Consider the following 16,681-nt stretch of genomic DNA (forward strand, 5'->3'; position numbering starts at 1 on the left):
CGCTGCCAGCAAATGCACATAATAACAGCAACAATATCCCAGACAAGGCATTTTTACATAAGCAATATGTGTGCGTGCTGTTATTATGGGCGCTGCTGTCCGCACTGCTCGCGCTCCCGCTGCTGCTGTTTGCTGCCGCTCGTATGTCATAAATATTGGCAATGGATCAGCGCGCCTACCGCATATACATATACAAGCGGCCACATTCGACTTGCACATGTATTTCGCTTGTGCAACAGTCAGTAAACATTTTTTGGAATTTTTATTGCAACATTACAAGCGCAAGTTTAATTGAGTTAAAACAAAAAACGTTTCGTTATTTTCTCATGGCCGCTTGCGCATCCGCAGCTGTTCTCTGCTAGCTAAGACTTGCGTTGTTGTTGTTGGCGGCATGTAATTATTGATGGGTGGAAGCAATGCTTGAAAGCAGATGTTCGCACCAAGCTTTGAGCAGCAACAATTTTTCGCATAACTGTGGCCGTAATGTAGTAATTTTGCAAAACAATTAATTGAGTGCGAGTTATCGGAAAAGTGGTGAAAAATATTTGCGGTGCATAGGTTGAAAAAATTTAACGGCGGAAGCAAGTGCATTCCGTGAAAACAAATGTTGTTGCAATTAAGACTTTGTTCAATTTTTTCGCAGCTTTGGACTTAGATTCAATCAATCTTAACAGGGTATATTAAGTTAGGTCAAACTGGTAGCCCACGCATCGACCCGTTTTGTTACTTTGCGATACCAGATGGAGTTCAATTACGAGATCCATGAGGAGTAGTCATCCTTTAGGATGCCTGCGCTAGACTCGATTTTTAACAGACTTTTTTTTGTCGCCACCAGTCAGTATTCAAATCATGTTTCTACAATCTCTTCTATCGAGTGTCAATAGGAATTTTGCACATGACTTTTTCAGTTTTGCACTCAGGTCGCGCGTTCCTTGGGGTTCATTGCCTTCAGAGCCTTTGTGGCTTGCCACCCAATAGAAGTGAAGTTGCTTGATTCTGCCTTGATTGCTGGGTATGCTAAGTTTGCTGCGAAGCCAGGGGCCATGGAATGCCCATGACCCTATAAAATAATATATGTACCGATATGAAGTGCGCGTTAAGATACAAATGTGTTGGTAGGGAACTTTTTTTTTCTGCTTAATTGGCATGACATCAGTCAAACATGTTCAATAACCTTGCAGTCATTGTACAAACAACAACATATTTTTTCATTGTGCTGAAAATGTCAAATTTCGTAACGGAAAACATAATTTTTTTGATTTCAATTTGAAAAAAAGTACTGCAGAGTCACTTCAAATGCTTGTCGAAGCATACAGTGAACATGCTTTGTTAGAAGCTGCAAGCAAAAATTTGTTTTAACTGTTCAGTGATAATGATTTTGATGTGAGAAACGAAGAACGTGGAAGACCACTAAAAAAGTTTGAAGACGCCGAACTGCAAGCAATTTTGAATGAAGATAATACTTAGGGTCAAAAGCAAGCGGCAGCCATGTTCAATGTCGACCAGCAAACATAACTTTTCAGTCGCTGTTTCCAACATAGTTTTTACGCGGTGAACTTGATGGGTTGTAGTCAATAGCGTTACAAATACTGATTTCACGCTGCATGCTGTCACTTTTGATTCCACCAAATACAGAGCATTGCCCTGACGTCACAGGTATTCGGTTTTGCCGTGAATTTGACTGATCGGTCAGGTTTCACATATGATTTCTTGCGTTAAGGGTTGTCATAATGGGTCCAATTTTCATCACTAGATGTAATCAAATGCAAAAATTAAATATTTTTGTGGCATACAAGCAGAATTTCTGACATGCAATATATGTTGTTTTTTCAACATCGCTTGGCTTCAACACATATGGCACCCAATTTGCTTGCTTTTGAATGTTTCCGACTACTTTTAAACGAAAGTTTTGAAATAACTGCTTCGGGCACTTACAAAGATCCTGCGCGCTCTTCTTTTGTTTGGCAACAATCTTCTTCATGTAATGTTTTCAGTTTCTCATCTTCTTACCTTGTTGGCGGTCTAGGACATTATTTGTCTTCGAAGCCAAAATCACTTCTTTCAATTCATGCAAAACACTTTTGGTACGTGCTGTCTGCTGCTTATGGTGAACATACACATTTCCAGTAATTTACGATGACTTTTTGCTGAGTTTTTCTTTATACATTGCGAAAAAAAAACGGGAAATTGTAATTAAATTCACCGGATAAATTATATTTACAAGAAAAATAAAGGATTTTGCTAAGTAGGTAGGACTGTCTTCAATTATTACGCCAAATATGAGCGCGATCTGTCAAACAGCTTGTTTACAGCAGCTGCTTTAGTCGGTACACCTCAGTAGTGCGTTCCGAGTTGTACAATGGATAAAAATATCGAACAAAGAATTTGTTTAAAATTTTGTATTTCTAACCAAATTTCGTATGCGGAATTGCTGCGAATGTTGAAAAAGGACGGTGATTCAGTTTTATCAAAAGCACAAGCCTACGAGTACTACAAAGCCCTCAAAGACGGTCGAGAAATCGTTGAAGACGTGTCTCGTTCTGGACAAGCTTCGACCTCTTCTGCTGATGCAAATATTACCAAATTAAAGATATGGTGTTTGAAAATCATAAGGAAAGTGTTAAGAGATGGTAAAGAGCTCGACACCTCTCGCGAGTCTTTTCGAATGATTTTGGTGGTTATTTTGGGTATAAATCGAGTTCTTGTTCGACTTGTGCCGATAAAGGTGATTTTTTTTTCAAAAAGCGTGCGATTGTGACCTAATTTAAAGCCAAAAACGGAATGAATGCCATCGATCAACCACCGCATTCAGCAGATTTGGCTACGTGTGATTTTTTATTCCCCAAACTGAAATTTACGCGCCGTGGAACCCGGTTTCAATCGATGAATAATTAAATATTTTGCGGTTTATTAGCAATTTCCGGGTACTTTTTCGTCACAATGTATTAAAGTAATGTAGTGGAACTAACTGCTTTTCAGGCACAAAGTTGGACACATTTTTATCATAATGACAAAATTACACTCCTAACACGAAGGGAGTTCTTAATCAATCCAGTACTTTAATACAAAAAATTTAAATAAAATATTTTAATGCTCTACATTGAGTGCCAAACACACACACTTACCGCAAATTCGACGCCACCGCATTATAATACAAGACCACTGACCACCACCACATTGTGCACCGCCACACCCACTGCCACCAGCCACAATTAAAGTTGCATTGCAAATACAAAGCGCGCAGCACTTTCACTCTCCTTTTGCCAAATAAAAATGAAATGACAAACGCAAATTACCGGCCCGCCAGCGCTTGGGCAAACATGAAAAATGGGAGGGCAAGCACCATTAGAATATTGGCCACATCAATGGCCTACAGCAATATGAGCGCAGTAAAAATGTTGCATGTACAGTAATGATTGTGGCAGAGCGGGCAGTGGACAGTGGGCAGTGAACGATGCGCCGTTACATAAGTTGCACATATTTTCAAACGGTGCTTATGGTACGTTTGCTGACTTATAGGGAATGTTGTTGTCTTATGCTGACAGTGGCAGGAATGCGCCTGTGCCACTGCCTTAAAATCGTCTTAGAACCACCAACTCGGCAAAGGAGCAGTGACCACCGGAGACCCAATACACTAAAAATGTAATAACTCACCTGCAAAGAGAGAAGAAGCAGAGGGAAAAGATATATAGTATGAGTTGGAACGAATTATTGTTATTGCAAGCATTTTTATTGTTGCTGTAATTGTATTTTTATTTTCTATGTTTTTTTTTAAGTGGCTCGTTGTTGTTTTGTGGCAATCAGTGTGCGATTATTGCTGAGTGCCACGGCGGCAACCGTTTCCTGGCACATATAAACACACTCACACATATATTAAACATGCACATACATAGATATGTATATATACATATATTATATACACGCACACACACATACACATGTATGTAGACTTGCGCGATATGCGCAGATAGCTAGTGGGATCTGTTAGAATCTGTGGCAGCAATTGGCCAGCGCATTTTATTGTTTTGCTTGTTGCCGCAATTATAGGCTGTGAATTCAATAAATTCGTGGCGTAATCATAGCGGTATCGGCGATTTTTATTGCTGTTATTCTATTTATTGCTGCTGTGCTGATTTCAACTCGATTGCTTTATGTCTTCTTCCCCCTGTCCGTCTACTTATTTTTCATGCGCATTGCCTACATTTGCTTTTTTTATACACACATACACTTCATATTGCAACATTGCGGTTGCCACATTCAGTAGTAGTACGGCAATCAGCGAGAAAATGTGGCAAATGGCCGGCTACAATTTCATTTTGTGGGCCATAGCCAATGCAACAAATGTCTACGTTGAAAGCCAAACGTTATTTGTTATTAAGTTAAAGCGCATTTTGTCATTGGCCTCAGGCGTATTGGCGCATTGGCGGCTTGACGGCCGTTTGTGGCATGAATGCGCGCGCGCACGCGCAAGCAAATGATGAAAGGACAACGAACAACTTCGCTGCCAAGTGTGATTGGTAGTTCGGGGGAGGCAGCGCGCAGGCACGCCAATGCATTTTGCTGAGTGTGACAAGCAGGCACAGGCCGGCGGTGCCGAGGGATGCATACCTTCGCGTTCAATAAGGCAAAAAACAAAACAAGTAATTTAAGTACGGCATGAGCCAGCTATCCAGTCAAGCACAGTCAGCGCTGACCTCGCAGCAATTTTCAAATGTTATTTTGATTTTATGGCATTGATATTGATTTGCCAATTCGATAACCTTTTCTGACACTGATCATGTTGCATGCCATGTTCTTTTGTGTTGCGCGACTTTAACGAGTATTGGCAACATGTTCGCCTGCTTTTTTTCTACTGCCGTCAGTCCGCTGCGCTGTGTGAGAATTATGCAATAAAAGCCAATAATTTGCGCGGCTAATATTCCAATAGTATTACAGGAATTCGCGACTTTGTAGCAATTTTTTTTTACTTTTTGGCGGAATTTTCAATTAAAATTATCCAAATCGGCTTTGAAAATGAATGATAGAAAGTCAGAAGAGTAATTCGATAGAAGAAGCTTTGTACAAATCTTTATAGTTTGTCAATGAATTTTCACTAAAGCTGAGTAATATTGAAGCAATTTTTTTAAGATTTTATAAACCGTTCGGCTACCGTAAAAATCGTAAATTTACTGGCTTTGCCTTGAAACAACTTGAAAAAAGTTTCTGGTGCGATGGTGGTTTGGTGTGGGTTTTGGTCTTTGTGGAATCATCGGTAAGTAAGGTAGTAACACTGTTACTGCCACTGGAGAGCGGTAGAGAACGATGATAACCAACTTTTTATAGCCGCAATTGGAAGAAGCTGATCTCGACAACATCTGTTTCCAACAAGACGAGTCTACGTGCCACACAGCACGTGCAACGACCGAATCATTGCGAAAAAAGTTTGGAGATTCGATTATTTCAAGAACTTGCGATATTGAATGGCTTCCAAGAAGTGGTGATTTAACACCTTTAGACTACTTCATGTGAGGTTATTTGAAGTCATTGGTCTTTAGCCATAAACCAGACTCTTCAAGCTTTATAAGTCAATATTGAAAGCGCTATTCATGACACACGACTATATTTGGTGGAAAAAGTACTCAAAAAATGGGGTTGTCGATTTCTGCAAAAAAAGAAGTCGTGATGGACATTTGAATGATGTTATATTCAAAACTTAATCATATCAGTTGTACTACACATTAAAAGAAGTCATATAACTCTCATTTGGAAAGCGCTGTGGTATGCGGCTTCGCTAAAAATTAACCATGCTCCTAATTGTAGGCAAGGTTAATTGTTTCAATATTTTTCAACAGCTTTTATTGTCTAATATTCTTTTTTCATATCATTTTTATATCCATTACTTCATTATTGCCTACAATTAGAAGTTCTGCAAAGAATTGCGAACAAAGGTCGCGTCATAAATATTTTAAATGAAAATTACATATAGCCTTTTACAAGTACTACAAAGAAAGCAGTTGATTTTAATCCTTGCTATTTTCATAGCTTTCAGTATTGCCTTAAGGTGAACACCTAATGTGAGATTTAGGAAGAAATATACTTTTTTTTAAATAGCATAATAAAATCGATATCTCAAATAGTTTTTGTGTTGCAGCCTTCTTAAGTGTAGACGCTCAATTCAATCAGCTTTATCAGTTTAATCTTAAACCGTTATTCCCAAAACTACAATTTTCAAATTTGCTTGAGTGATTACTCGGAGACAAATTATCCGTTCATTACATATTCTTCTGTATATTTTGTATATAGTTCTCCATACATGCCCTACCAACTTTTTTATATGAACAAAATCCGAAGTGCAATAGATCAAAAACGAACAACATTTTTAGTAAAATGTCATTGTTTTTAAACCTCGCCTTTTTGTTTATACGGGTTATATCTTCGAGTAGAGATTTTTTTATGTTTTAAAAATTGGCCTTTTTAGACTTCCACCACTAGTTGTGCCTCTTAAATGTCAACAAATTAGGTGTGCGACTTGGCTAAAATTTAATATTTTTGATATTTTAGTTTGTTGATGTTGTTATGGCAAGTTTTTTAATATTTCACTAGTCAATAAAAGAGTATTGACTACATTAGGTTGATTACAAATGAAAGTAGCGGTCAAAAGAGACTAATACTTGTAAAAGAGCATTACAAATTGCCATTAAAAAAAGTAAAAATAAAAAATAGAAGAACATTTTAAAATATTAAAGCAATTAGAAAAATCCGAATAAATAAATTAACAGAAAATTACCTACAAGCCAGACAACCTTTGAAACCAATCTCTGAAGGTATGATTACTCCAAGACAACTTTCCAAAGGCAACAAAAAGTAGTTGGACGCTCGCAAACAACCAAGCATGTCTTACGCTCAAGCTGCGTTCCAACTAACAACAAACCAATTCAATCAGCGCTGTCAACATAGCACTCCAAATTCCTTTTTTCTAACCCAACCCCGCGGCGTATGCCATAAATGGGAGAAGCGCAGCGCAACTAAGCACCTATCTACACCAAATAAAGTGTTTCCAACCTAATATCGATCAGAAAATTAAATTTCAAACAACATTAGTAATAGAAATTGCTCGCGCCCAGTCGTGCAAATTGCACAGCAATAACAACAACGATATATCTCTATCTCTGCACATACGCTGGGCTATTTAATTACTTTCAAGTCTTACAATTACATGACAGCGGCACTCACGCTGCTGTAACGAGTGGCTTCATCACCACTCCTGCCACCTTCCACACCACACACACTATCACATATACTCATATGCATATTATAATTATTATCGCTCTTTTACTGTGCTCCTCTTCTGATTGTTGCAACAACCTGTCACACGGACACACACGCTCACACGCCACACACTTGACAACGTGCAACACGACCGACAAATCATCAGTCAAGATGTCAGCAAAACTGATGTCAGCCACTAATTTGCCATAACCAGGGCACAGCCTCAACAACTAAAAACAACAAAAACAACAAGTCACAGCAACAGTGAAAATGCAGAGCAAAGCAAAAACACATTTCACAAAATGTAATTATTCAAAGCAGAAGAATCAGCATAGGAAAAGTTAATGTGCAACATGCATCTTCTGCGTTCTAAATACGTATATGCATGCAGTATGCAGCACGCATTTGTGTGTGTGTTTATATCTATAGATGCATATAAGATGGATAGTAGCCGCTCGAAAGCCGAGAGGTGTTCATTCGAGTTGTGTATTTTTCCAGCATCACTCAGGCACTTTACAAGTTTCACTGCTGCATCAGTCATGTCTCGTTGCCTACTGCACATGTATTTGCTTGTATGTATGCATTTGTGTATGTAAAAAATCATAATAATTCATTTGCAAATGTTGCGTGTAAAAATGTAGGTTGCATGTTGATTGTCTGCTCAAAGTGTATTTCAGCAAACTCATTTATACACAGGTACTTATGCCCATAGATAGGCATGGTGAAGTGTAGATTTGTATGCAGAAGTACTTACATAAGTACTTGTACCTAATCTTAAGAGCCTCAGCGTAAGTGGCATTCATCATAACCGCCTCTTTCGCGAGTGACACGGAGCTATCATTTGGCTGGAAAATATGGCAGTTTACTTAGACAAAATATTATTGCAGCTGCTCTATTTCACTTTAGCGTGAACTTAAGTACTTTACCTCGGGGGATGGCTCACGGTTTACGAAAGGTAGGAGTAGTCTTTCTAAAATATGACATATAAGAATGGGGCGGTACTAACACAGGTACTTAATATTTTATAGTACATATATACATATATATTTATGTATAAAGCATTTTTTCAGTAAACTATTATATTTACTTAGTGAAATTCGCTTTGAAAATTAATATATTTAGGTTAGTGAATTATTTTCAATGATTTTCTTCAGGCCTACATATAATTACAATTGTCGAACGATTTCTATATGAGCCTAAATGTATACAACATTTCAGTATTTGAAGGTGTAACTGCTTTAAGCTATTGATATAAGAACGTTGCCTACCCTTAGGCATATTTTAGCAAAGTCTCACACCTAATGCAATGTATAACAAATATAATTTGTTGTAGAATCTCCAAGCTCAATTTTTCCAGAAGTTTATGAAAGTATTGCACGCAGTTTACTAGTAGAAAAAAACATTTTTTTAATGATTACATATATTTTTGGTTGTCTCTATATGAGCCTAAATGTAGGCAACATTTAAATATTTGAAGGTGTAACAGCTTTAAGCTATTAAAATAAGAACGTTGCCTACCCTTAGGCATATTTTAGCAAAGTCTCACACCTAATGCAATGTATAACAAATATAAGTTGTTAGCATAATTCCTAAGCCTGGGGTTTCAGTAGTTTGTCAAAATCTCACACAATTGAAAAAACATCTTCTTTATAGTACATCTAATACAAAAACTTAATGACGACTACCGAAAAATATTGACAAAAATGTCATGAGAAAATAAATATTCAAAATTATATATATTTTTGGTTGAATTTTTATAATGCGTAGGAGGAATATTTTAGCAACCTTTCATATGTCTTCTTTCTCTAGTCTCAAAAATATTAATAAAATTGAAGGTTTTAAAAAATGCATGTTTTCTTCACAATTTCATTCGAATGAATATGCATTATTGGTGAATAAATATTTAGCACTTCAGTTCTCTAAACTGTTATATTATCTCTAATCTAAACTGTTTTACTACCGAGCTCAAACTTCTGAAACAAATACAATGAAGCTCTCCTATTTTACACTCTTCCTTAATTCATGTTTTGAAATGCTCCTAATTTCTAACATTTTTTTCTTCTTCTTTAACAGTTACGTCTTCTCCGCTCCTGGAAAATTATTAAATTCACTGCCTGGTACATTAATGTTAACCGATTGCCTAGAGGCTTGCCAATCGAACGAGGCTTGTCGTGCTGTGAACTATGAGACTGGATTGTGTGTACTCTTCTCGGCTAATGCAGATAAGTTACCAGGTGAGTGAAGGAGTCTTATTATTATTATAATTATCTTCAATAAAAGAAGAATTCAGCAACTTCTTATTGGCTAATTAACAAAATCAGTAAATAAAACCACATGTCTTCTAATCGAAATGCCTACCAAAAATAAATAACCAGCCACATTTAATTGAAGAAAATAATACAAAAAATTGCTGTCGATTTCTCATCAAATATTATCACATAATTGCAAATCAAAAATGTCTCCAACAGCGACCACCGCCGGCATTGTCAGATTGAAAGCGCTGTAATGAATTGAAACATAATTAAAAATTAAGAAGAACCACAAGCAGCGACTTTGTAGTTAACGACCTTCAGCTAAATAGCATCTATCATTTATTCTTTTGCGAAGTTTTGCTTTTCAACCAAAGTAAAAGTCAAATCGATTTTTTCCGCTGACCTTGACATTGCTTCGTTCACACCAAACATCATTAGTCACTTTCGAGCGTCGCGCAAGAGCCAATTTAAGCGTTAAAAATAAATTGGTTGTGTCATTCGGCGAATCGCCAATTATTTAATTAAAAATAAAAAAGGCAAAATGACAAAAAAAAAAAACAAGAACAAGAAAAAAGGCAAAATATAAGAAGAAACGAATGGCAAGGGTTAATTGAAAATGTAAAACGAGCCCCAGCTGAGAATCATTGAAAACACATTCCCATTTAATTCTGGAAATTAAATAAATTCTTAAAAAAAAATTACTGAAAACTTCTTTCAGAAACAAAAATTTTAATCTTTGCGCCGAAATGTAGGCAATACAATTATGTCTTGGTACAAATATGAACTCAAAACCAGAACTTAACGAATGTAGACCTTACAAGCAATAATATAGCCGAAATAGCTTCACACAAAAATTATAGCGATCAACAGCGAAAACAGCAATAATTGCGCTAATTTATTGCCACAATCGAAGTAATTGCAAAAATACTGTGTCAAAAATTAGTTTTGAAAACCAAGAAGGAAACTACACACAGACTTCGACGAAAAAACTTAATCAGATTGAAGTAGGCACAAGCAACACTTGCTGAGAATTTTAGAAAAAAATCAGACCTAAGCAGTAAAGTCATTAAAGACGCCAGAACAAGCTGCGAATAAATTGGTGGCAACAAAATCAGCAGTTACTTTAAATGAACAATGATCAGCATGAATCGGCAAAGTTCGACAGCGTAGTAATTGAGTTGCGCATGCGCATTGAGCTTTATTTATGAACCATAAGGAAGCGATCAAACTGCCAGCAAGCTGAATGAGATATGTGAGAATGTAATAAACAGACTGATGAACCAGAAATTAGTAAAGTTTTCTCACCTCACTTAACACTGGTATACCAATTAATGGAGGTTTAAGAATTAATGAAAAAAAACAGGAAAATAATTAAGCTGCTTGCTTCAGCGCCAGTCACAACCGCTTAAGTGTCGCGCTTGTAATAATTTTGATTGTAAAAAAAATGCTGCCATTTTTCTCTATACAATATATAATAGTATATGGTATATGGACCGAAATGTACGATTTTACTCCGCTTAAGTGTGGCTTAAGTTGTTGCCACTCGAAGCACTTTTCCTGTTTTGCTTTATTGCTTTGCACTTTGTTACTGAATTGCTACTCAAGGCGCTCGAAAGCGGTTGCAAACACGCACTTTACTGCTACTCACCACTTAGTAAGTAGCTGTACTCCTCAATAAGCGTAATTCAGCAGCGCATGAGCTGCAACATAAATTGCAACTGTGCTGTTATTATCTTGTACATAATTCTTTAAGTGATTTTTATCAGGAGAGGACTATAAAAATTTGCATAACTTAGACTGTATGAACGCGAAGACGAGATAAAGTGTTAGCAGGAGCGAATAGAGAACTATTTAAGTGATTTCGAAGTCAGTCATTTTAGATTTATTTAACAGCTTATCTCGGCAATGATGTTAAAGATATTTTTGAAAAAAAAAAAGTTAAAAAAATGATACTTTTGAAAAAATAAATGATCTATTGAAAAACAAATATTTTTTTAAACAAAAAACATTGCGCCAAAATGTATGCAACGTCATTAATGCAGTATGACGAAGGTAGTATCTTGCCTACATTTCGGCGCCTTGGTTAAAAGGCCGGAACTTGCATCAGAAAGTTGGAAATGAAAAGAGATTAGGAAGAAAATTTAGAGGAATGCAAAAAAAAAAAAATAAAAAATTGACTTCTAAATTACAAATTTATAAAATAGTTTAAAAAAGACTTAAAATTTGTGGCATAAACAAAATTGTAAAAATTATAAATATATACATATAATCCATTAAATTATTCCATATAACTTTTTCGAAATCTTCTAGCAAACGTTTATTATAAAAATTAAGCTCCAAATATTTAACTAAATTTTTACTATAAAAATTAAGTCCTAAATTTTTAAGTAAATTTCTGCTATAAAAATTATAAAAAAAAATATTATATTTTCCTTCAATACTCTATCATTAACATTATTTTTTTCATACATACATATATATTTTTTCTTGTTTATTTATAAATATCAATATTTATTTTACTTCCACAACAAATTGCCACTAAAGAATTTTGCTCTTTTTACTTATCTTCCCACCAGGCGCACTCACCAAATCACAATTCCCCGTCTTCACAATTTATGCACAGAAATCATGTCTCGGCATTCGGCCGTGCGCACGTGCCTGGTGTGTTGACCGCGTGCAGGGCTACAAGCTAAATGGCTATGCAAAGCGCACGATACCAGTGATTTCGCGACGTGATTGTTTGGAGTTGTGTTTGGGCGAAACCGACTTCACATGCAGGTGAGTGCAAAACAATAGATATATTCAAGCCGATATATCAAAGGAGCTTAATACTAGGATATTGTGAGAATTTTTGAGTTATGAAAAACAGTTAAAAAATCATTATGAAAGCAAAGTAAAACTTCGCTGAGCAATAAGTGGGTGCTTTCATGAAAGCTTACATGTGTGAAAATAAAGCACAAAAAGAAGAGCTTTCACGAAAGCTTTCATGCGTGCAAATAAAGCACAAAATGTTACTAAGCTTCGTTGAGCAATAATTGAGAGCTTTCATTTGACATGACAACACAGATAACCCTTACCATCCTAACGGGGACTGATAACCGTTAAAACAACACAACAACAGCTTTCATTTGTGAAAACAAAGCACAAAAAGTTGTTAAGCTTCGTTGAACAATATGGAAGAGCTTTCACGAAAGCTTGCATGTGTGAAAATAAAGTATAAAAATCTGAAATTTCGACCAAATTCTGGTTTTGTGGGAATGTGTGGAAACTGAGGCCGTAGTGACTGCCTACATTGACTACGGATAGTATTTTTGCATTCTGAAAATTAGAAAAAATTAAAAATTTTTAAAAAAGTTTCAAAAAATGAAAAAAAATAAATGAAAAATAAATTAAAGAAAAAATAAATTTAAAAAAAAATTAATAAACAAAAAAAATTTAGTAAAATTACTATAAAAAATCAAATTTGATAATCGATTTTATCTGCTTCACTCACGCTGAACCACCCTAATGCCTACAGCATTTTACTCATCTTTTTGTAATTAGAAGCTTATTTTCTATTTCTGTATACTCTGAACTCTGATATACAACAAGCTAAGTTCAGAAAAATATGTGAAAACACATTCTTAAGCCACATATTCTCACTTTCTAAGCATTTCAATTTCGTCTATGCGCTTATGGCAACAAGAAACGTGTCCACATGTTCGGCACGACTAGCAGCAACAGCAAAACATGTCGTCGCAACACTTCGCGTGTGAAATTTGATACAGGAAGTAAATAAGAGAGTTGTCAAAAATACGTGTAGAACATGTGAAAATATTGTCAGGAAGAGATTACTTGGAAGTATAAGAAAAAATAATAAAAAATAATAGTGTTCGAAATTCAGTAGAAATACAATTAAGGAATTAAAAAAAATCAATAAAATTAAGTTAAATTAAAGAACATTAAATTAAAAATAATTAAACTAAATTATATTAAATTTAAGTTAATTTAAATCAAATTAAATAAAATAAAAAAAAAAATGTATTAAATTAAATTAAATTAAATAAAATTAAATCAAATCAAATTAAATTAAATTAAAAAGCATTACAATTAAATAAAATTAAAATAAAATACTTAAAAAATTACTAAACTTAAAATTCTAAAAATTTTTCTTCAACAAACTGTCACTTCCAAAGCCAGCATTTCAAGTGTATCTGCACCAGCAACAATTAGCGTCACGCTTGGCAGTGAAATTAAGCACACTTTCGACGTCGCGGTATTTAGAGTGTAATGGATGTGGTTATGAAATTTACGAGCTATGCAAAGCTTAAAAAAAAACAGAAAACATATGTATGCACTTGCATTTACATACATTTCCACGCATGTTTACGAGCGAAATTGAAAGCAACAGGATTTCAAGTTTGTCGCTTAAGTCTTTTGTTGTTTGCACGCCCGAGCTTGCTATGCCGTCAAACAACACTTTCTTTCGCACGCAACTGGCGGATATGTACAATTAAATTATTAATAGCTAATTTATGGCAGATGAAAGAAAAGTCAACAACAACAAGTACACTAAAAGCAAAAAAATAGCGGAAAATGCAGAAAGTGGCCAAACAAGTCGGCGTTAGAAATGAAATTAGCCACTAGTTGTCTTCATGTCAGCTAGCATAAGCTAATTGTGCTGCAACATAGACAATTTCTAAACTAATTTTTTTTACACTTCTGCTTGGAAAAGTGGCAGTGACTACATGCTTGGCATTTTAATAGTTCAGCACACGCTGAGTGGCACAAAAGTAAGGCTATTGCATGCTGCGGCTGTGGACGAGGTGTGAAGGCAGATGCTTTATTTTAAATTTATTTTCCACAAATAACAATGATTTTTATGCAGAAAAAGTTTTATATAGACACATCTCCAGGTTTACGCAATCTTTCTGTAAATTCCCAACCTCAACACAGACACCGGTGCTCAAAAGAACTGTAATTCTATACAAAGTGACCACACATAGCGGTAAAATAATTAAGTATAAAGTTTACTATAATTATATGGATTCCTAGCCGCCGTCAAATGGGTTTGTCGCTCAAGTCTTTTGTCTAACGAACCATGCTAATTAGTGATCAGCGCCAACGCCAACGGTATATTATGCGCCATTTCATTAAACAATTTTAATTTACTACATTTACTGCTAGCTAAATTAACTTGGCGCTTTGACTAGCCGCTCAGCAGCCGTGGCGAGCTAGCGCCGTCAGCAATTGCCTGCCGTCGTTCTTATCATTTAAACTAATTGTTGGCCTTTTGCATATTTTAAGCATTTCAGCATGCTTGCCTATCGCGAAATACATAAGGAAGTCATCTAAAGAAACACTATGCCTGCATTGTGGTAAACTGGGCAAATTAATGGCGCAAATGTGAGGTGACTGTGAGGACGGTACATTTTTGTTATTGGTTTTTTTTTTGTTGTTGTATTAGGCGGTAATGTAATAGCGGTTAAAAGTGGCACTATGAAGAAATGATTTCTTTATGTTTAGTAAAATTTATAGCAAAATAATTATATGTTTAAAAAAAAAATGTAATAAAAGCATTCAAATTAAACAAATATTTTTTTAAGTAAAAAATTCAAACTTCTCAAATTTTACAAACCATTCATAAAGGTTTTAAAAGCTTTTATGTAGTTCTCATATGTTTTCCGCTTATCTATTTGCTCCTAAACGTATGCTTAAAAAAATTTTAAATTCCATTAAAAAAATATTGCTTAAAATTGTAAAACACATTTTCAAAATATCCAAAAAAAATTCCAAAATATTAGAATTTTATAATAATTTTTCATTATATTTCCTAAAGAATTGTATATTCCAAGAAAATTGCACAATAATGTATGTAAATGTAGTATTTAGTGCGCTAAAGAGTGTTGCCTACATTTAGGAGTGTCTGCGACTTGAGTGACTTGAGGTATATATTTCTTCATTAGATTGTTTAGAGAACCTGCTAAAAATTTGTTAATATGTTGAAAAGCGGGCAGGAAAAGTTGTGTTTAGCTTACACCACTACAAGAACTCCAAATTTTTGTCAATAATCTTTGGTTGTCAAAAGGGTCAATTTCTTGCAAACTTCCTAATATACTGTTGCTACTAAATCTTCCAGAACTTCACGCACTTAACTAGGTATCAACAATATCTAATGTCTATGCAGATTAGTCAACTTGAAATCGATTCTACAGAGCCAGTAATTTCGTATATGCAAAATATGTAGCATTACTAAAAAGTGTAGCCTACATTTAGGAGTGTTTTTTTTTCTTTTGATTAAAGCAGACGACTAAGAAAATTGCAAAAAAAATTTGAGAAATATCCGTATGTTGACAAGAGGAGAAATTTACACCACTAGAGAACCACCAAAGCATGTAAATATCCTTTGGTTGGCAAAAGGTTTCCCTGCTTGCAAAATCCATAACACCCCTTGTTACCAAGCCCCCTAGAACTTAGTCCACAAGTTCCAAAATGGTTTAACACTACCTAAAAATGTACTTGGAGGACAATTTCTATGTTCAATTATCAATCTGAAGTCAATTCTACAAAGACAACTGTTTAGTATATGCCACTTCTATCAGTATCTGAGGACATTTGACCAACACTGAAGTCGATATGGTGGTCGTATAAATTCAAGTAAACCGTGAAAGAAAGCAGTGAGAGTGTGGTCTTTCCATCACAGTGGATGTCTTCCTTTTCCTCCACTTCCCCCGCGGGTACTGCGTCGAATACTTTCAGAGCTGGAGTGGTTTCGTCCATTCGGACAACATGATCTAGCCAGCGTAGCCGCAGTCCTTTAATTCGCTGAATGTCAATGTTGTCGTATATCTCATACAACTCATCGTTCCATCGAATGCGATATTCGCCGTAGCCAATGCACAAAAGACCATAAATCTTTCACAGAACCTTTCTCTCGAAAACTCGTAACGTCGACTCATCAGATGTCGTCATCACCCATGCCTCTGCACCGTACAGTAGGATGTGAATAACGAGTGACTTATAGAGTTTTCGACGAAGAGGTGATGAGTGATGGGGTTTCGCTTTTTGTGGATTGGGCAGAGCACACTTAAATTTCAATCGTTGGGCCTGCTTTCGTCCGACCATATTTTACAAAGAAGCTGATGCATGCTTCTTATCAGTTCTTCGCCGCCGTGTTTGAATAGCTCAGCCGGCAATCCATC

At 35.6% G+C, this 16,681-nt stretch overlaps 2 protein-coding genes across 4 annotated transcripts in view; one reads left to right on the forward strand and one right to left on the reverse strand.

Moving 5' to 3' along the window:
- Positions 1 to 16,681, reverse strand: part of LOC120782483 (autophagy-related protein 16-1) — a 243,578-nt gene that overhangs the window by 165,610 nt on the left and 61,287 nt on the right. The gene's annotated exons all lie outside the window — the stretch shown is intronic.
- Positions 1 to 16,681, forward strand: part of LOC120782482 — a 59,239-nt gene that overhangs the window by 5,286 nt on the left and 37,272 nt on the right. Inside the window, exons 2-3 of the mRNA XM_040114779.1 lie at positions 9,322 to 9,482; positions 12,077 to 12,278. Coding sequence (XP_039970713.1) covers positions 9,322 to 9,482; positions 12,077 to 12,278 — 363 coding nt within the window. The remainder of the gene's footprint in view (positions 1 to 9,321; positions 9,483 to 12,076; positions 12,279 to 16,681) is intronic.

This window comes from Bactrocera tryoni, chromosome 1 (assembly GCF_016617805.1).
Source record: "Bactrocera tryoni isolate S06 chromosome 1, CSIRO_BtryS06_freeze2, whole genome shotgun sequence".
Classification (NCBI taxonomy): domain Eukaryota; kingdom Metazoa; phylum Arthropoda; class Insecta; order Diptera; family Tephritidae; genus Bactrocera; species Bactrocera tryoni.